The 20,431-nt window shown below is 38.1% G+C and overlaps 2 protein-coding genes across 5 annotated transcripts in view; both read left to right on the forward strand.

Annotated features, from left to right (window-relative positions):
- Positions 1-410: 410 nt before the first annotated feature.
- On the forward strand, positions 411-5,860 carry nkx3-2 (NK3 homeobox 2). The gene is made up of 3 exons (XM_066642451.1): positions 411-806; positions 2,368-2,466; positions 4,144-5,860. Exons 1-3 carry the CDS (start codon positions 626-628, stop codon positions 4,635-4,637), a joined length of 774 nt encoding a protein of 257 aa, XP_066498548.1. The 5' UTR covers positions 411-625; the 3' UTR covers positions 4,638-5,860.
- Positions 5,861-5,984: 124 nt separating this feature from the next.
- rab28 (RAB28, member RAS oncogene family) overlaps positions 5,985-20,431 on the forward strand; it is a 46,363-nt gene continuing 31,916 nt past the window's right edge. The window contains exons 1-2 of one of the 4 annotated variants that reach the window (XM_066642453.1): positions 5,985-7,492; positions 17,212-17,313. In XM_066642453.1, the coding sequence (XP_066498550.1) occupies positions 7,478-7,492; positions 17,212-17,313 (117 nt within the window). In that variant the 5' untranslated portion in view covers positions 5,985-7,477. Of the gene's footprint in view, positions 7,493-16,102; positions 16,358-17,211; positions 17,314-20,431 lie in introns of those variants that run through there. The other 3 variants (XM_066642452.1, XM_066642456.1, XM_066642454.1) reach the window with 3 other exon arrangements.

The raw sequence follows: 20,431 nt of genomic DNA on the forward strand, positions 1-20,431 counted from the left end.
GGAGTGGTCAGTCAATACCAAACCAATAAAATTAATAGTAAATTGTGACAAAGAAAAATGAGGGCGGGGCTTGTCGGGAAACGGGTGGGGACAGAAAACCTGATCCTGCGCTGAAAAAAGGGAAATGATGCATTAAAGTTGCCCAATTAAATGCGCAAAATGTATTTAAATGTGTGTTAATGAATGTATTTACAAAAAATTAAAAATAACTTTCTTTGTGTGTGGGTGTTAATTCCAGGCAGTGGTGGTGTATTTATTATTTATTTTTATGCAGTCGCAGTAGCAGACGTATGTCCCCCTCGTCCAATAGGACACGAAGACGGAGGAGGAGGGCGTGGTCATTTCGAGAAGGAACGGGCCAAAACCCTCCCAATCAGGTGAAGCAGAAGAGTGGGACGGGTAAAGTCTAAAAGCTCTCTCTCTCTCTCTCTCTCTCTCTGTGCTGAGACGTAGTTGTACCGTGTGTGGATTTTTTACCCCTAAAAACGACCCCCTCCCCCAAACCACGACCACCCTCCAGAGCAGAGCGCGCGCGGGGCGATGATGAGAGTCCAAGACGGATTATTACTGCTGCTGTGAAGTTCTTCTCGTGTTTCCGGGGGACTTTTTTCTTTCTTCACCGGCGATGGCGGTGCGGTTCTCCATCCAGGCGATCCTGGACCGGACGGAGGAGAGCGGGCAGCTGCGCGGGCTTCTAACCGGGAGCGCGTGCTGCGAGGACAGGGAACCGGAGCGCGGTGCGTGCGGGAGAGCGCGGGTCTACGAGACCGACTCCGGACTCAGTGACGACAACGAGGACGGCGCAGGTGTGCGGGAGAACCTGGGTTTAATGGGTTTAATCCCGTTTTTAAAATTCGGAAACGGGTTGTTGAATTTAGAGTCGTGTGCAAACATCTTGGCACCAGTCGTCAAACTAGAGTTCTTTTAGAATTGAGAATCATTTGCACTTTTTTAAACGTTGTATGTTTGTTTGCTGATTGTTTTTAACACATTACAGTAAAAATAAAACAAACTAGGGCCTGTGCAAAAGTTACGGCACGTTGTACAGCAGAAAGTCCCGTGGAGATGATATTTTAACTTATTTTCTTCAAATGTCAACAAATATTTAAAAAGAGGCTCCCTTTTAAAACGCTTTTCACACTACTGAATGTTAGTAAAAATACGGTACATAGAGTCAACAAAGTCTTGTTTGGTCAGTTAAACTGCACGTCGTTCCCAGTGACTCCTGACACATGTCTACAGCTCTGTGCAGAAGTTTAGACACTTTTTAGTGAAATGACACCTTAAAAATACTCATCACTTTCTTCTCTACAGGGATGATGTTAGATAAATGTGTCAGTGTTTATTGCACGACTTTTATTTACAGTTGAAAATCAAATTGTACATTTTTAGATCCGTTACTGTTGCACAGACTACGTTTCATGTTTATGTTTTTCTTTGTTTGTTACAGGAACCAGATAAAAAATAGTTGTGTTAAAAAAATTAGCGAGAATGAAAAAAAGAAGCTGTGGATGCATATGACCAGTAAACAAAGTTTTGTCCACGACGGTGTTTACGCATCGATTTCAAGTTTACCTTCCTTATTGTTTACACTTTTATATCCACACTTTACCTAACTTTACATTACATCTAACCATAAATCTACATAATACGCGTAGTTGTAGTAGCAGTGTGTGAATTTCACACGTCTATGGCCCGAAAACGCGACACTGACACGCTGTGTCACGTTAGCATTACACGGTTTACATATTATACCGTTGTTGGGTGCGATAGACTGTTAACTTCACAAAATGGCGTAAATCTAATCTTCAACGTAATCCACGTAAATCAATCTAACATCAATCAAACCCAACTACGTTCTGATTTCAATATCTTTAATTGGACGTAATTGTACGGATGTAAAAACATCCAGTTAATTATACATCTGTAAACACACCTCTTTTCCCCGTTTTTAAATCCAGTGTATAGAACTACATGGTCATGTGCAAAAGTTTGGGCACAAATTACGTGTTTGGTTCATTTTTATTTTCTAAGAGACGATATGTGAACACAGCCTCTTCAGCTACAGAAACCGCAATTCTGCACGTGTTAAAGTACAATCGGTGTTTATCACGGGGTAGAAACTTCAACACACACAACCTGTGCGCAAATTTTATTTTTTAATTTTTATTTTAATATTCGAAATTGAAATCGTGCATTTGATATTAGACCATTTTATAGAGCGTATATTCACATATTTTACGCTGGAAAACCAACAAATAATTGGAACCCAATATCGGGCACGTTCATTATAATGAAATAAAACCAGCTGACGTAGAATTTTAAAAATAAATGTAACATTTGTTTTTATTTTTTGCTTGAGTGCAGAGAAGAGAGAGAAGGAGAGAGAGGAAGAGGAAGAGGAGGAGGAAGATGCGGAGAGCGCGCGAGCTCTGAGCGACTGCGAGCTCTCCAACAGCGTGTGCGGTGAGCGTGCGCTTTTAAATAGGTTTGCATTGACCTACTGGAAAAACACATTAAGGTTTATTATAATGATGCATGTGAGTGTTTTTGCTGAAATAAATAGATGACTCAAGTATTTATAGCTGTATAATAAATTTTAATATTGACACTGCCAGAATGTGCTGGAAATTCACCAAAGAAACTTTGCAAACCCTCGATTAAATCAGGTTACAATTGGATTTTGAAGTCAGTACAACACATCCTCCACAGAGAATACACTCTGGCATATGTTGTATTTTAAATCTCGGGGAAAGAAAACAAACAACTGATAAACAAAACCTTACATGGTGCTTATAGATCCCAATAGCTTACACCAAGCAAATCCACCAGTGTTAAATCACCATTAATAGTGTCACATTAACATTGTGAACGTTAGTGTTCGATTTTAACACTCATATTGTTAATAGAACATGGATAGTGATGAATAGAACATGGATTAAACTGATGAATTTGTTGTGTAAGAGAATAAATACATTTTTAAAGTGTTACAACCCTGAACTGGATAAAGCAGTTACAGAAAATGAATGAATGAATGACAATGCCATGTTTAGTGTTGCCTATGGAGAATGTTTTGACTTCCTTTTAAAGAGACCAGACATGACTACAGCTGTTACTGTGATGTGTTCATTTGCATAAATCATCTTAATTTAGTTTCTCAAATGAAACACTTTAAAGTTTTTAACCAAAACTAGTCTGAAAACTGGTTCAGATTCTAATGACCTGTTAACATAAAACATATCAAGTATTAAACTTAAGTATTTAATAATGAGTACTAATGTATTGTGGTATATTTTTGCTATGTTTTAATCTTTACATTTACAAACTGCTCAATATGTGGAAACATAAACAGGGTCTAAATCTTTAATTTACCATTGTGAATTTTTTACTTTTCTATTCTATTTGTATGCAGATAATCTGAGGTAAAAAGTTTGAATTATATATATTATTATTACACAAATTTGAATATCTTAGGATGTTTTATGCCAGAAACCAATGAGCGACAGAGTAAACCGATACAAAAAGAACGAGTAAATAAAGTGACAATTTTTTTAACCAGAATCTGCTGAAAGTGTTCAAAAACCAAAGCTGCTGCACTTAATGTAGACCCTGCAGAAGACGTTGTTGTAGATGTTGTTACTGATATTGAAGTCTGATGCGGAAGCAGCAGGGCAGCTAAGGTGAAATAATGCGTCATTGGGATACACAAACAAACAAAACAAACAAAAACTAACAAAACAATAACAACAACAAAGGCTATAATCATAAATCAAACGTGAGACCTTGAAATGGGGAATTCAAAATAAATCAGAGGAAATAATGTTAAGAAGAATAGTTAAAAACATTTTTATTTATTAAAATATTTACATGCATAAATAAATGTATGTAAATGTAGAATCGAAAAATTAAGTCGTAATGTAAACACTTCCATTTAAACACAGAAACTTAAGCTCCTTCATTTAAAAGCTCAAATTTGAACTTCTGACGTCACCAAATATAGGCCACTGTAACATCAAGCAGTGATTTTAAGATCATGAATAAATTGCAAGGTTTTATTTGTGTATTTCAACAGGTTCATGTCTGGATATTATTGTATTTACCGTGTAATAATTATATCCCAATTGTTATTTTTCATGAATCCAGACTCCAGCACAGTGGAGGACCCCGGATGTTGTGAGGGCAGGACCACCACCGAACCTCCAAAGCAGAGGAAGAAGCGCTCACGCGCTGCCTTCTCGCACGCGCAGGTGTTTGAGCTCGAGCGCCGCTTTAACCACCAGCGCTACCTGTCCGGACCAGAGCGCGCGGACCTGGCGGCGTCGCTGAAGCTGACGGAGACCCAGGTGAAGATCTGGTTCCAGAACCGCAGGTACAAGACCAAGAGGCGGCAGATGGCCGCGGACCTGCTCGCCTCCGCATCCTCCGCCGCCTCTGCCTCCGCGTGCGGCGCATCGGCACAGGGCGCGCGCAGGGTAGCGGTGACGGTGCTCGTGCGGGATGACCGGAGGCAGTACGCGCCGGGGGAAGTGCTGCTGAGGCCACCGCTGCTGGCGCTGCCGCCGTCCTGTTACTGCCCTCCCTACACATACTGCCTGCCCGCGTGGAGCCTCTCCGCGTGCGCCACCGGGAACCAGTGACGCAAACTTCTATTTATTGTAATGAACCGATGAACGTGGCGCGAGGATGGGAGAGAAGAGACTGCCCCGTGTCTCACTAAGGACCGATCAAGATGTTCGAAATGGCACCCTACACTCACGGTTACCATTTGGAGAAACGGAGGGCTGTGTTCCCATTGGCGTTCTTAAGGCTACACACTCGTCCACTAAGTAGTGCACACTAAACCTACTGGGCCATTAGCTACTCACTCTTCCTCACTGGAGAAAGGGAGCATGTGCTGTGTTCGCTTCGGTGCCCTGTAGGACACATTAGAAATGGATTACCTACCTCCCACATTGCCAATACTGGTCAGAACCGCTGCAAACTTGTTCATTAAAGCAACAGTAGGTAATATTTTTACCTTAAAATTACAGCTTCAAAATCATTGTGATGCTTCTCTGAGCTGTAATAAGGAGAATAGAGCTTCTGTCTTTGCTATTCCAGACTCTGTACTTCAGAAACTGCACTAGGTAACCTTTGGAGGTGGGTAGGATATAACCACCCACCCTCCATCCTCATCATTGAAAGCGGTGTAAAAGTTAATTACACCGGAATGGGGAGCCCAAGAGGAAAACACCAAATCTTACCTAGTGTTGCTTTAATGAATATCACTCTCTAGGTGCATAGTTTTAAGCCATTGCAAGTACTCAAAATTTTAGAAGATGCAGGTGCATTTGTCCACAATCATTTACTCAATGTTTGATGCTAACCAGGACAGGGACCACCTACCAGTCACCCAAACAAATAGTGTAAACCTACCAGTCCAGCAATACTCAACCAAGTGTTTAATTTCTAGACCAGTGTAGCTACATTATGGTGTGATTGTGTAGCATAATATTGAAAGGGTCTAATCCCCATTGTAGAAATGTCCTATAGGTTCCATTTGTGTTCATAGGGCTGGACAATAATTCAGTGTCAATGTATATATCACAATTTAAAATGTTCCAATCACAATGATATTATTTAAAACACATTTTCAGCACTTAAATATACATTATTTACAGCATCGGTCACTGACTGATGTTTATTACAGGGCTGCCGTCAAAAAAGTTGGTTTTAAAATATTCATATTGACAAAGCCAAGATGTTTATCTTTTGAGTGCATCATTGGGATAAATAAAAGAAAACAAACAAACAAAACAACAACAACAAAGACCATCTTAAATCAAACGTAAAAGCTTGTAATGGGAAATTAAAAATAAATCTTAAAAGAATGTTATGACAAATAAAGTGTTCAATAAATATATATTTTTAATTATTTACATGCTTATTTAGTATCCTCACTTTGTAGAATCGAAAATTGAATCATGGTGTAAACACTTACAGTGATGTCATGTTCTTAGCAGTTTTGTTGTGGCTTTTATATTGTTCATATTAATATTGGACTTACATCATATCGAACAAAATTAAGAAATATATTATGATACAACTTTTGCCCCTATAGTCCAGCCCTATTGCTATTATAAAAAAAGTGATCCAAACAGAAACAGCCAGGATTTAATTCAGTTGTCTGAGTATTGGTTTCTGGTCTTCTGTGAATTCTGTTCCTGTGCGTTGTAAAATTATTCAAATGTGTCAAAAAAATCGTTGATATTTTTAATATTGTCGCTGTCCAAAGAAAAACACATATCTCCATTTTTTGTGTAGTATGGTTTAGTACATCATTTGAACATAGCAGCTGTCTTTTACACTGTAACAATTTTATCATGAAAGGCCCAAGAGAAATGCTCCAAAATTACCTGGAATAAAAGATTTGATTTTCATTGCATGACAAAAAGGTTTTTATTCCTTCTCCTGTAAATTTACTATTTTGGAGATACATGCTTTTCTTTGGACCACAATGACATACTGGAGTTATCAACTAAAAGTTAGGCATAATTAAAACCAAGCAGGTATGCGCTAAGCATTTTAGATCACTGAGTCGCCAGGACATTAAGCTCATAATTCTACCTAACACCACACAAGCAAAGAAACATAAAGACACTGATTTTAATATCCTTGGGTGTTAATACACATGCACCTTCTAAATGTCAGGCCTGCACTGGATAAAAACTAAACAAAACAAGCTGAGTTGTTGCAGAACACTGTAGCTAAGATAATGAAAGCTAAATATTGTGGAAGGATACTCTACAAGTTTGGAATCCTTAAACAGTTAAACACAGGCCAATCAAACAAAATCAAAAGTAGCTTAGCATTTAAGGAAGCAAACAGAATACAGTAAGTGTACGTGAGCTAAGAGTTCCTGCTTAAGTTCTAAAGAGAACACAGATTCTGCTCTACACTCTGCCATAGAAAAATGACTTTGGTTTGATTAGGAACCTTTTTTTTGTGCTAATAATGAAAACCCATATAGAATGTTTACAACAAGAGAAGGATCCTTAAGCCTTTAAACTGTCTTCACATTCACATGTCTGTAACAATCACGGTTCTTTATGAAACAAAAAGTAGTTCTTCTATGGTATTGCTCAAATTATCCTTTGTGGGACCTTTATTTTTGAGAGTGTATAGTTAGGTGCTATAGCATCGTTAGTTCTAACTAGCTAGCATTTGAGCTAAGTGGTCTAGATCAAAATATACACCAGTAACCTAATATTGGAGCACACCCATTGCTTGGATGCTACTTGTTGCAATGCATTATTGGACACATGTGCACTGGATTTTTTTCCGGACATAAGACTCCAAAGCTAGTGCACTAAATCAAGATTATGAGTGAATAGGGTGCACTTTCGGACTTCCAAGGGACCGAACTAGGGGCAATATATCCAGAGACCTGCCTTCAACTGTTTTAAGCTGAAATAGCCCCCTGTCTCTCTACAGACTGATGAGAGCACCTTTGGTATTATGAAACTCTTGGTATTATTACATTTTTTTGTTCTGAATGTATGGAATGTCTTTCTTTTCGGTTGAAAGAGGCTTTTTGAGGCGTTTTTTTCCTCCTGTTGGGGAGCAGCTGTTGTAGGTGAACAGTGACGGTAAGACTCCAGCACTTTGCACACCTTTATTGTCTATAAATCTCTAAATCTTTCAGGATGAAATCATGGAGTTGAAAGGGGTTGGAGCCGCGGTGGCGTTAAAACACGAAACCTCGAAGTTTATCAAGTATGCATTTATTGTGTTAGTGTACAATGTGTTGTTTATTGATCAAGAAAGCAGATATTAAACCTTATGAAGCAGAAGTTGAATCGTTTCTTCCCGTTATTTTCTTTTTTCCCCCCTTTTGGACGCTCTTAAACTGACGTCATTCGCAGGTGACCTGTATTATACGTCAAAGAATGAATTCATTTTACAAAAGAACTAAAATTGTAAAAATCTGGAGCACACAGAACAAGAATTAAAATAAAAAAGTAATGAACAAGGACATACTTTGCAAAACATTTCCTGAGAATATTTTGGTAAAATAAGTAAATAAATGTATATATAAAATATAGTTTATAACACGAGTAAATATTTGACAAAGAGTTGACAATTAATTTTTAATTTTACAAATTAAATCCTATTTTCCATTAAAAAAACAAAACAAAACAAGGACATAAACAAAACAAAAAAATAACATACGTATTGTTTTTATAATATTTATTATGTTTATAAAGGTGGAAATAATAGCAGAATAAATTGTAATTTTAAATTAACAATGTTCTTAAGTTAAAACAGAGTCTATTATTTTATCTAATTATTATATATCCAGTGCATTTTCCCCTGTGTTTTTGTATTAGTATGAATGATATCAGTATGAAATACAGCTGATAGAGTGCAGTATTGTGAGGGAGGGTGATGAATGGTGCTCTGTAGGTCCTCAGTCCTGCTTTATGAGCTCTGAGCTGTGTTTAAGGTAGTAAAACGTGTTAATATGATTTAATGCTCCTCTGGCTGGAGGAGCAGCAGCTCTGGAGCTGTAGATCAACCTTAAAGACCCGAGCTGAGCTGAACTGGGTTAGGTTTAACTCCCTGTCTGAGCTTGAGCACAAACTTCTTCTTCTTCTTCTTTGGGGTGAAGGGCATCCTTGTGAATCTTGCCGAAGAGAAACGGCGTATTTTTCGCCTATAATCGCTTGTTTATTCAAGGCATTGTCAGCGTGGACTTTTATTTTATCTTAGCTTTAATTATTTGAAGCCAACACCTCCGGGAGTTGATAAAAGTCACCATAGCTGAAGTTTAAAATGATAAAAGTGTCTTTGGCGTGTGTTTAGTGTCAGTGTCAGACGGTAGGATAACACTTTAGAACAGAACAGAGACAGTAGCTGCAGAGGTCTTATTTATTCACATTATAAAGGATCTGTTAGAATGCGTAAGAGTATGAATGTAACTTTTTCTCTCTCTCTATATAAATAACTTTCCGCCTCCTAATATTTACTATCACTTTTATTAAATATATTTTATTATCAAACACTTGTTTTTTTACCAACTTCACTGTAAATGTAAAGCAGCCATTTTGTGCTTATTGTATTTACGTGTCATTAAATACACTTTACAGCCTTTAAAATGTGGCTTTATTGTTACTATTTTTATATTACAAACCAAAGAACATTAACAGTAGGGTATATAATTCTTATTTGATTTAAAATTTAGTACTAAATATAATTTTTTACTGTAGCGTTTTGTTCCACAACGCATCCAGAGACGCACAATTCTAATTGGTTCTAATTCTAATTGGTTAATCCCCATGATGATTCGTTAATCCCGATGTGATTGGTTAATCCCGATGATGATGGTTAACCTTGATGGTGGCTGGTAGCCAATAAAAACAGCTGGAAGTCACATCAATGTCTGCCAAATGAATCTTAAATACATACATAGACATTATTGGACGTTTTTCCACGTATATTATAGGTACATTTAACGCATTGTTGTGCTTTTTCTCGCTATGTTTGCATCCATGTTTGCGCTGAAACATCTGGAGAAACGTTTGATCTCCTGCATACAGACTATTGCAGTAGATAATTAATTAGTCTTGTTCTCTTGTTACACACACACACACACACACACACACACACCGATATATTTTCCAACAAGCTACAATAGAACATATACGTGTTTTCGTGTATTTCATTAATTGTGTTGTGTGTTGTGTTGGCTTTAAGTGTGTAACATTGTGTTGCAGTGTGTTATGGAATTCCATTTAAGGAATTGATTATGAAATACTACCACCTTTCCACAGGTGGCTGATATATGATGGATATTTTCTATACAATTTGATGGTACTGATGAATACTGAAATCTGTTTTCTGCCTGAATCTCCTCTGTAAATCGTTCTTGGTGTTAACGGTTGGAATTAAAACCATTTTAGCATTTCATCCAGGTTATAGATAATAAAGATGATAATGGTAATTGCAATGTTGTTACCTTTGTTTAAAGCAATGTAAAACTATACATTTGGCGATATATATATATATATATATATATATTTAATCGATAACAAATAACAAAACAATTACAAAATAAATGAACGGAAGGCACTGAAATATTCTCACAAGTGTGTAATGGCAGCAGCAACAACAATAATAAAAGTGTATAATTAAATGAAAGAACGATACATTTTGAGAGTGATAACGTTTCATTTTCAACCCGAACAGAATTGAGAGAACCACTTTCATGGCTTCGTGTGTGTGTGTGTGTGTGTGTGTGTGTGGGTGTTGGCACAGAAGAAAAAAAACAACACCAGAGTGTTAAATGCCTCAAAGTGTTAATAATGAACACTAAAACGCTCTTTTAACACTGTTCAGGGTCCGATTAACACTATAACACCGTGGACGAGGTACGGTGTTCAAATTAACTCTTTAGTTGTTGATTATGGGAGAGGAAGAGAAAGTGAAAAAGAACTGGTGACACGTGTAATGAGAGAGAGAGGGAGAGAGAGAGAGAGAGAGAGAGAGAGAGAGAGAGAGAGAGATTTAATAGAGAGGGAATAATAGAAAATCAGAGAGAGGGGAATTCAGAGAGAGAGAGAGGGTGGGGGGGGGGGGAGAAAGAGAAAGAGCGAGAGACTCTGTGATGTGAGAGTGTGTGTGATGCTGAATGAGCTTTAAATTCCTCTCCGTAAATGCGCGCGATGGTTAAACTTTCCGGGAAGCTGAAATGAGAGGAGAGAGATCACACACACACACACACACTCCAGAAATGACTCACAGATGGAGCAACTCTCTCTCTTTCTCTCTCTCTCTCTCTCTCTGTGTGTGTATGTGTGTGTTCGTTCTGTTGTACAACACAGCTTTAGTAATAACGCGTGTATTTACTCATATTTATTCTATCCCTCTCCCTCCGCTGTATATTTTTGCTGTGATTGGACACGTCAAAGGTGATTTCTGTCCTCGTGCTAATAGCGCGCGCTTGACGGGCCTAATAGCGCCTAATCAGGGGGTAATAATTCAGTTGGGGTGGAGGGAGGTGATGGAGCCGGGTAATAATCGGGGGGAAGAGTGAAGGGAGGTGGGGGCAATAATCTCACCCCAGATCCCCTTTCGCCTTTAATGGGGCCGAAGTAGCGTGGCAAATCCCGTCACCTGCGAGACATTCATTCATTCAAACGTCAATTATTTCACGCGTTCATTTGGCGCACGTGCAGGTTCCAGGGTCAAATGACATGCTTTGTTAAAGTTCTGTGGGGAACCACGGGCACACACCGCACACTGTAATACACAACTACTGACTATCTGCTGAATCTAAATGAATGGATACACAACTGAACACGTGACCTGTGCAGCTATGATGTCATTGTATATTTGAAGTTATAAGTTACTGCTGTCATGAGAACATCATATCTTATATTTATTTAGAATATCATACATGTAATTTGTTCAGGGGATTCGACCATTTGCATACTCTCTCTGTGTGTGTGTGTGTGTGTGCGCGCGCTTCTGACCTACACAAAGAGCTTATGTCAGGAGACACGCGCAGGAGAGGTGCACGAGACAGAAGTTAAACGCACGTTCAGTGTGATACAGAGATGTGGTCGCTGTTTTAAACAGAATAGCTGGGAATTTCTTTCAGTTTTCTTTCAGAATTCAGGATAAACCGTAGGTAAATAATTATACGTTTACCAGCATTATGTTTAACAAAAGTAATAATGTGGTAATAATAATCACCATGAAAATAAACATTAATGAAATAAATGATATGTAATGAATTCGCAGATAATAGACATTTTTGCTGGTAGAATTTCAGAATATTCTCTGTACAAATGTAGCTCTTAGGGAAAACACAATGGTTTACATTTGATTTTACCCGCGTTGTGTGTGTGTGTGTGTGTGTGTGTGTGTGTGTGTGTGTGAGCAGAAATACATCATGTTGGAGACCAAAACCTACACTTAGGCATAGGGCACTTTGAAAGGCGCTTTATAAATAAAATGTATTATTATTATTATTATTTACATCCTGTGTATGATTACAATTACTTGTAACTAACCGCCAACTTGTCCACAAATTTTAAACCATAAAATTAAATGGTGAAACGTTTTAAGTTTGTTGTAAATTTAGGATTGTAGCAGGGAAAAGCTGAGAGCAAGGCTCCACTAAATTGAATGGAAATCTCTGTAATGCCCCCACAATTCAGGAAAACACACTTACGCCTGTGTTTATACTCGCAAGGTGTTTGATACGGACCGAGTACAACATCAATGTGCTTGTAAATCAGCAGAATTTCCAACATTAAAAACTTGAAAGCAACTGATATTTAGAGTTTTCTATAACGTTTACCTCATACATTCAGAACTCATTCACTTTTTTTTTGTTATTTACTTCAAAAGACGGGGACGGTTTCCGAGGCTCCTAGACCTAGAATATTTTGAATTGCCTTTTGACACACACACACACACACACACACACACACACGCGTATGTGTAATAATAAACACTAATTTAATAACTGATAAGTGATGAATTCTAAAATAAATAGTTATTACTGTTTTTTTACTGGGTTACTATTTTACAGACTTTGGCCATTTGATGTTTACCGACATTTGATGTTTACCAATGATACATTGAATTACACATTAAAATAAAACAAATTTAAAAACGTATATCATTGGGAACTGCATAAATTATATATTCTAAAGGAAAATTAAAGAAGGACATGTTACGTTATTATTTACAGAACACATTAAGGGGCGTTAAAACGCTTGCTTGTGTTTATAAATCCGTCGAGGAAACGCTTCTATTTGTGAACTGCACGGTTAATGCTCGAGTAGAATTTGAAATTTAGACAGTTAATGGTTTCTACTCCAATATGGTTTAATATAAATAACAAATGATTGTTAATCTTCCCCTTGCTCTGTTTAGGATATAAATGTATTTATTTATCTGTGAATACTTATTTATGTTGTAGTTAAAACAGGCTATTTTGTTACTGTGCATTTATGCAAATGAGCTCTGTTATGCAAATGAGCTCCACTGTTTTGAGCCTCATTCAAAAAGTGCTGGATGAAACAATAAACTCAGTTTGAACAGAAGCGGCTAAGCTTCTGTAAATTCCGTAACAGGTAGTTACCACCAAAACCGTTTGTTAATACAGGCGCCCTATACATTTTATAACGTCGACAGGACAATTAAACAATTGTGATGTGTATTTCTCTCTCTCCTCTCTCTCTCTCTCTCTCTCTCTCTCTCTCTCTCTCTCTCTCTCTCTCTCTCTCTCTCTCTCAGGTGTGTCGGCTGTATAGATGTTCTGAAGTCCAAAGTTCTCATGTTGCTAACAGGGTCAGATGGCCCCCATTTTCGTGTCCCCAAACCCCAGCTCTCAAATCGTGCTCTGTTAAAATGTTCTGAAAATAGCTCCGCGACTGAAACCTAAACTGTCTCCGCGGAGGAGAAGCGTTGATGGTTTGTTAAACAAATGAACGGGTCCAGATGTTTAGACACCTGTTCACGTTACTCCTGAAAACAATTGTATTAATATTGAGTTTGTTTCCTGTTGTTGCAGTAACTATCTCTACTTTTTTTTCTTGGAAGGTTTTAAGGCTTTAGCAGATGTTGGAACATTGCTGTGGGGATTTGATATAAAGTTTAGGTTTCCTAAAAGACATAAAGTGCTTTTTTCTAGATGGAATGGCATTGCTAGAGATGTTAAAGATGTTTTTGTAATTTATTTTTAAGAAAATGTAAGCTCCTTTTATCTAAAACATACTTATCAAGAATTTAAATTGCCAGATGCGAATGATACCATTCTTCAGATCTGTTGTCAATTGCAAATCATGGCTGCAGCCAAAGTGCTTAGAGAGGACCTGCGAAACATTTCAGAAAGCAAGATAAAACCAAAAGTGAGCCCTGATCTGGCAAGAATGATAGCTTGAGAGGCCAAGAAGAATCCAGGGATCACCCACAAGGCCACCCTGATAAATTTGGGCAATTCTGGTGCCAATATCTCAAGGCAGACACCAAGAGTTCCAACAGATACAGCACAAAAGATTTGTTTCCATGGATTCCGACCTACAGTTGTCCAAGACAGGCATGAAAAACCTGGCCCATTGCGAACACTCACCTGGACACAGCAGAAAGCTTTTGGTCATCAAATCTGTGGTCAGTTAAGATGAAAAATAATAGATTGGAAACAGTGATGTGGTTGTTTGAACACCATACCCTTGGCCAAGCATGGTGGTGGGAGGCTTTGAAGGTGTTTTTTTTAACCATAGTGTCAGGCAACACTGTTAAAGAAAATGAGAAAAAGGGCTGCAGAAAAACTTGGCCTTGGGCAGCACTGGACCTTTCAACAATACAATGATCCAAAACATACACTGGTCACGATATACTTAACAGAAACCAATGACAGCATGTTGGTGACATGCTAAAGGCTTATTAGCAATTATAAGAATCCTTTGACGAATCCTGTGATGGGAAATAAAGACAGGCAAAATTCAACATAGACATCGTTTACATATTAATATATGTTTATTTATATCTCTAGCACAATGTAAACAATTGTGGTCAAAATTGATGTCATTTACAGACAAAAGTAATCTATTGGGCAGATTAAAAACTTTGGTGTCAGACATTTGCATGGATATTATAAGTGTTGGGATTTGTATTTGTAGCATTCTGAGCAGTAAGAAATATTTATTTGATCATTAAAACATTCAAGTCACCAATACAACATTTGAATAGACAGGGTAATGTCCACTTGGATCAATGTCCATGTCCTCACCCTCCAGACTGCTTTTCTACAATATTATTGTATTATTAAAAGTAAAAAACAAACAAAAACAACAACAAAAACAAACAAACAAAAAGCACCTTGAAAAAACTAAACACCAGCACAACAATAAACAAGTAAATATCAATTTAGAGGGGTGGGCATTATGGGAACTGTTTACATGCCGGTGCTCCAGGGTGAGCACTCCTCAGGCGTTTGAAGCAGGTGCTTTAAGAGGAAATCCAAGACAACCCAACAGGTTAAATGACAATTCCACTGAATTTATAAAACCTCCACATATTTTTTCATCAATCATGATTTTTGTTTTTATTTTTGTGTTTATTGATGATACTCATTTACTAATTTTCTTATTTCACACACCAAAAGAACCAGTTACATTTATCATTATACATTTGAGCTGTAAGAATGCAGTGGAGGAGTGAATGCACATAGATGCCAGCAATGTTCCAACTGTTGGGAATAAAAAGGCTGGTAAAGTTGTGTAATGCTACGAAACTACAAATGAGGTTAACTGGCAACTGGTCAGTGATTGGGTTTAAAATGAGCATGTCAAGGTGTCAAGATGGGGTGGAGCACAGTTAGGCTTGCCAACTTTCTGAAATCAAAATACGGAGTGCAGGGACAGGGGACCAATACACTTATAAATCCTTTTCAACTGTAATCAATCAGGTAAAACATTTTTATTAAGCCAACTGCCATCAGGACTGACAGTGCCTATCAGCAGGTTTTTTAAACAATGGCAAAGCCGAATCTGTCCATGTATTTTGTATTACCAGTTTCAATAACTGTATTATTTTAAATTGTTAATTAAATAAATTAATAAGTGAAAGAATCTTATTGGTCTAAGAGACTAAAGGCAGTCTCGTCCTGATTATCTTATCATATGTCCAGTCAAAATGTCATAGAACAAACTGCTTATTTAGGACTGATATTCGTCTTACACTCTAATGATAGTTTGTAAATGTTATTGTTAATCTATTTGAGATTTAAAATGTAATCACTTTGATTCAAAAATTCATCTGTAATGTGTTGAGGGAGAATTAAATGTAGTTTCTCCTGGACACGGTGCTAACATTAGTTCTATCTGAAAGCAGAGCTGTAGTTCCCAGTGTTTCAGCGCTGACCTGCTGCTCTCAGCGCGGCTGCAAAACAACCCCCTGTAGGAGGGACTGTGACTCCATTGGCTGCAGCACGGAATGATGGACAGATAACTCTGGCTGCTGATTGGCTTAATAAAAGGTGACGGCCAATGAAAAGCGCGTTCTCGATTTAGGAGCCGTTGAGCATCTGCCCCTTGTTCCGGTTGAGAGTTATGTGTTTCTGTCTCAAACCATCGCCATAACAGTGTACCTCAAAAATACGGAACAAAACGCTCCACATATCGGTTCAAAACGGAAGGCATCTTTTAGTGTTCAAATACTGGACGATTCCGTATTTTACAAGACGGTTGGCAACACTAGGTACAGTGCTCTTTGAAAGACTGCATTCTTTCTACTTCAAAACCACTGAAAACAATTTGAAACATTATGAAATGAGAAATACTATAATGGAGACCCCGAGGTGGTGAGCATATGAAATCTTATTTCAGGCATGAATGTGACAATATTTCACTTTTAAAAATACAGCAGTCTCCCCAGTTGCTAAGCATTTACAGTGTTGTTTAAAGAAGATTTGTTGCAAGGCAGTGGTAAACATGAGCCTGTCCCAAATTTTTAGCAAGGTGTTGCTGGCATCAAATTATAAGTGTTCATTTATTGTTTCCCCCCCAAAAAAAACAATACATTTCTCAGTTTCAATATTGAAATATTGTCTTTGTACCATATTCAATTAAATATACATTTTGATGATTTGTAAATCCTTGGACTCTGAAAATTGTGTTTGTAAAATATAACGCTATGTTATTATTTTATTATTTATTTATTTATATTTTTATTTAAATTTAGATATGTTTTACTCTTTTATGGGATTTGTGTTATGACTCTTTGTTCCAACATAACAACTCTAATAAAATAAGCAACGTTTGTTTTAATCTGTATATGTACCCAAACTTTTGCACATAGAGGTACATGCGCCTCTGCTCGGTTTCCTTGGCGACGTGGACGCGTCATGGTGGACTAGACCATGTAACTGACGGAGAGGGGGGGGGGTATAACTAAAAAAAAACACCGCTCTCTCCCCTCAGCGTTTGATTATAACTATAATGTATTAATTTAAATTCGACTATGCAGCTTCAGAGTAGATATTCAGAATATTTATTTACAGGCTCTGTCCTCAGATTGTAAACAAATTAAATGGTTCATGCCTGTGTGGAGTATCTGCTGCGTGAAGATGGCGGCCGGTTGCTCAGCGCTGATAGCCCAGATTTTTCTCTGATCATTCAAACACTAAGCTGAGGTTTATTCTCTCTTCTCTTTAAGTCTGTGCTCGCTGTTTATAACAACAACATGTCCGATTCTGAGGAGGACTGTCAGGACCGGCAGCTGAAGGTGGTGTTAATCGGAGACGGAGCCTCGGGAAAGGTGAGGGAGGATTTAGTAGCGTTAACGCTGCTCTAAGGTTTACTACACCCTTGTAGTAAAATTAAAAGCATATACAAAAATGACTAACAAGCATAACATCATAATAGAACTCCTAAACCGACTGTGATATAGGGAAACCAGTTGCTTTATGAAGTCTCGTTGCTAAGTGGCTAGAACGGGTACTAATTTAGAATAACATTAACGTTACATTATAACGTCTAAATGTTTTCTACATTATTTAAAATTTGTTCATTTAATTATATTAGGTTGTAAACACCTTACAAGTAATTAATAATCAGTTATAACAACAGATCCAACTATTCCTGGGGATCTACCACCATGGAGATTTCAGATTCAACACACAGCGCTCTAATATTCAAATGCCCCTGTACGCCTTCGTTACCTGGATCAGGTGGGAATTGACTAGAGTTAGAGCTAAACTTTGCAGAGTGGTAGGTCTCCAGGAACAGGATTGGGCAGCCCTGATCTGTACTAACCTCAGACCTTGCCAAATACTTACCTTATTATATCATCTCTGTCAACATCTGTCAACATTAAGCCTGTCTGCGTTATTACATAATTAACAAGTTTAACTATTTAACTGAATGCCGTTTTACACATTAATGAGACTGTGTTGTACCTTAACATAGGAAACAACTAAATTCACATTCTAAAGTCAAAGCTTATTCTTTGTTAGCTGACACGTTTGCTAGTAAACAGGCCACTGTTGCATTTTCTGTCACAAATTATTATTAATTGCTTTTAATGTGTTTACATCTAAATGAATAAACATTTAGGATAAGAAACAGATGTGAACCTATTTATAAACCTTTATAAGGGCAGTCTTATTTTAATGTGTCACTTTAAAAGCTCTCAGTGTTCATTTGATGGGATGCAGGGATTGGAGAGACAATTTTAATGTCAGTGTTTCACTGAGGTACACACCAAGAGGGAGTTTTTTAATGTTTTCGTGCTCTTTTGAGCATTTAGACATTTAGTAAGTTAGTTCAAAATACAATTTATTAATTGAGGAAATATCTGTGATGCATGTGAGTACTCCACACAGACACAATGTTAATATGACCTACTTACCATATAGGTGCACTTTGTGGTTCTACAATTACAGACTGTAGTCCATCAGTTACCCTGCATAATTTAATTGCCCTCTTTCACCCTGTTCTTCAATGTTAAGGACCCCTACAGAGCAGGTATGATTTGGGCGGTGGATCATTCTTAACGCTGCAGTGACACTGACATGGTGGTGGTGTGTTAGTGTGTGTTGTGCTGCCACTAGTGGATAAGACACAGCAGCTGCTGGAGTTATTAAAAACTGTGTCCACTTGCTGTCCACTCTGTTAGAAACAATTACCTTGTTGGTCCACCTTGTAGATGTAACGTCAGAGAGAGTAGCTCATCTGTCGCTGCACAGTTTGTGTTGGTTGTCCTCTAGTCCTTCCATCAGTGGACATAGGTGATCACAGGTCATTTTTGTTTTGTGGGCTATTCTCAGTCCAGCAGTGACACTGAGGGGTTTAAAAACTCCAGCAGCACTGCTGTGTCTGATCCACTTGTACCAGCACAACACCATGTCAGTGTCACTGTAGTGCTAAACACGATTTGCCAACACAATCATACCTGTTCTCTGTGGACAATATATTCTGAATGACTGTGCTTACATCTTAATAATTTAAATTTTGAAAACTGTGGCAAGGTGGCGCAGCAGGTAGTGTCTCAGTCACACAACTCCAGGGGCCTGGAGATTGTGGGTTTGATTCCCGCTCCGGGTGACTGTTTGTGGGGAGTTGGTGTGTTCTCCCTGTGTCTGTGTGGGTTTCCTCTGGGTGCTTCGGTTTCCTTCCACAGTCCAAAAACACACATTTGTAGGTGGATTGGCGACTCAAAAGTGTCTGTAGGTGTGAATGTGTGTGTCTGTGTTGCCCTGTGAAGGACTGGCGCCCCCTCCAGGGTGTAATCCCACCTTGCACCCAATGATTCCAGGTAGGCTCTGGACCGACGGCGACCCTGAACTGGATAAGCGGTTACAGATGAATGAATGAATGAAATTTTGAAAACTGTAGCTGCTAGATTGTGAAGTGCAGGAATTGTGTTTTTTTTAATTGGTCTTGTTTAGGGTTGAAGAACACTGATTGACATTGTCTTGGATTTTGCAGCGAAAGCATACATTCCTCGTTCATATATTGGGTGCACTGTTGTAGTCCCCCAGTCAGTCCAATCTCAGCCCATGTGTTGGTTTTGATTCTGTTAATGAGAAAACACTATATAATTTAATATTTTTATTTCTACCCCTTGTTTCTGAGTGTCATCTTGCCCCTTGGAGCTGAGTTAAAGAGTGTAGTGCTTAAAACCACCCCCTACGAAACGGGAAGACCCTTCAAAATCCTGATACATGATCAGAACACAAATAAAAAAGAGCAGCGTTTCATTCCCAGTGATATCAGAGGACCGGCTGGACTTAAATTTAGAGTCTTATTCGCCTTCAGAAGAGTTTCACAATCGTATATTATCTCTCTCTCCACATTCTTCTGTGATATAAAAATGAATTCAGCTCCTTATTCGGCAGATTTTTGTTTGAATTTTTCAGTTCCATCTTAAAATTTCCAGCAGTGTAATTACTGCGACATTAGCGTTGCTAGTAACATGTTCTGCGTGTTATGAAATAAATGGTCGTAATAGACTAAAGTATATTAAATTACTATAATACACTGGTTATCATTGTTTTTAAAGGACAAAATACTGACATTTGTGGGTTACACTGGTCTCTGCACAGCGTCTTGCCAATGATTCACAATGTGTTCATAACCAACCTGAAAAATTTCCAATTGTAGAGCCATGTAGCCCTAACAATTCACCCTTACCCCTTTATCCCAAAAAGAACTGAGACACCCACCCCTAGGGAAAATGGAGGGGAAGGACTAAATGGTAGAGACAAGGAGTGAGATGGATTTTGTCTTGTGTTGGGTAACATTCTTTCCCATTTGAGACACATCTGTGAAGTGGATTTTGGCTGTATCTTACTATCAACACAGACTGTGATTTTCACCAAATCTGTTCAGATGTATCAGTGTAAGTCCTGCTAATAAACAAATAGATCGCTGAA

Source organism: Hoplias malabaricus, chromosome 13, assembly GCF_029633855.1.
Source record: "Hoplias malabaricus isolate fHopMal1 chromosome 13, fHopMal1.hap1, whole genome shotgun sequence".
NCBI lineage: Eukaryota > Metazoa > Chordata > Actinopteri > Characiformes > Erythrinidae > Hoplias > Hoplias malabaricus.

Bases quoted from the DNA above. Each gene is read 5' to 3' on its own strand.
- nkx3-2 (XM_066642451.1), top strand. From the start codon at position 626: ATGGCGGTGCGGTTCTCCATCCAGGCGATCCTGGACCGGACGGAGGAG. The intron at 807-2,367 runs GTGTGCGGGAGA...GCTTGAGTGCAG, and splicing joins CGACAACGAGGACGGCGCAG to AGAAGAGAGAGAAGGAGAGA. The intron at 2,467-4,143 runs GTGAGCGTGCGC...TCATGAATCCAG, and splicing joins GCTCTCCAACAGCGTGTGCG to ACTCCAGCACAGTGGAGGAC.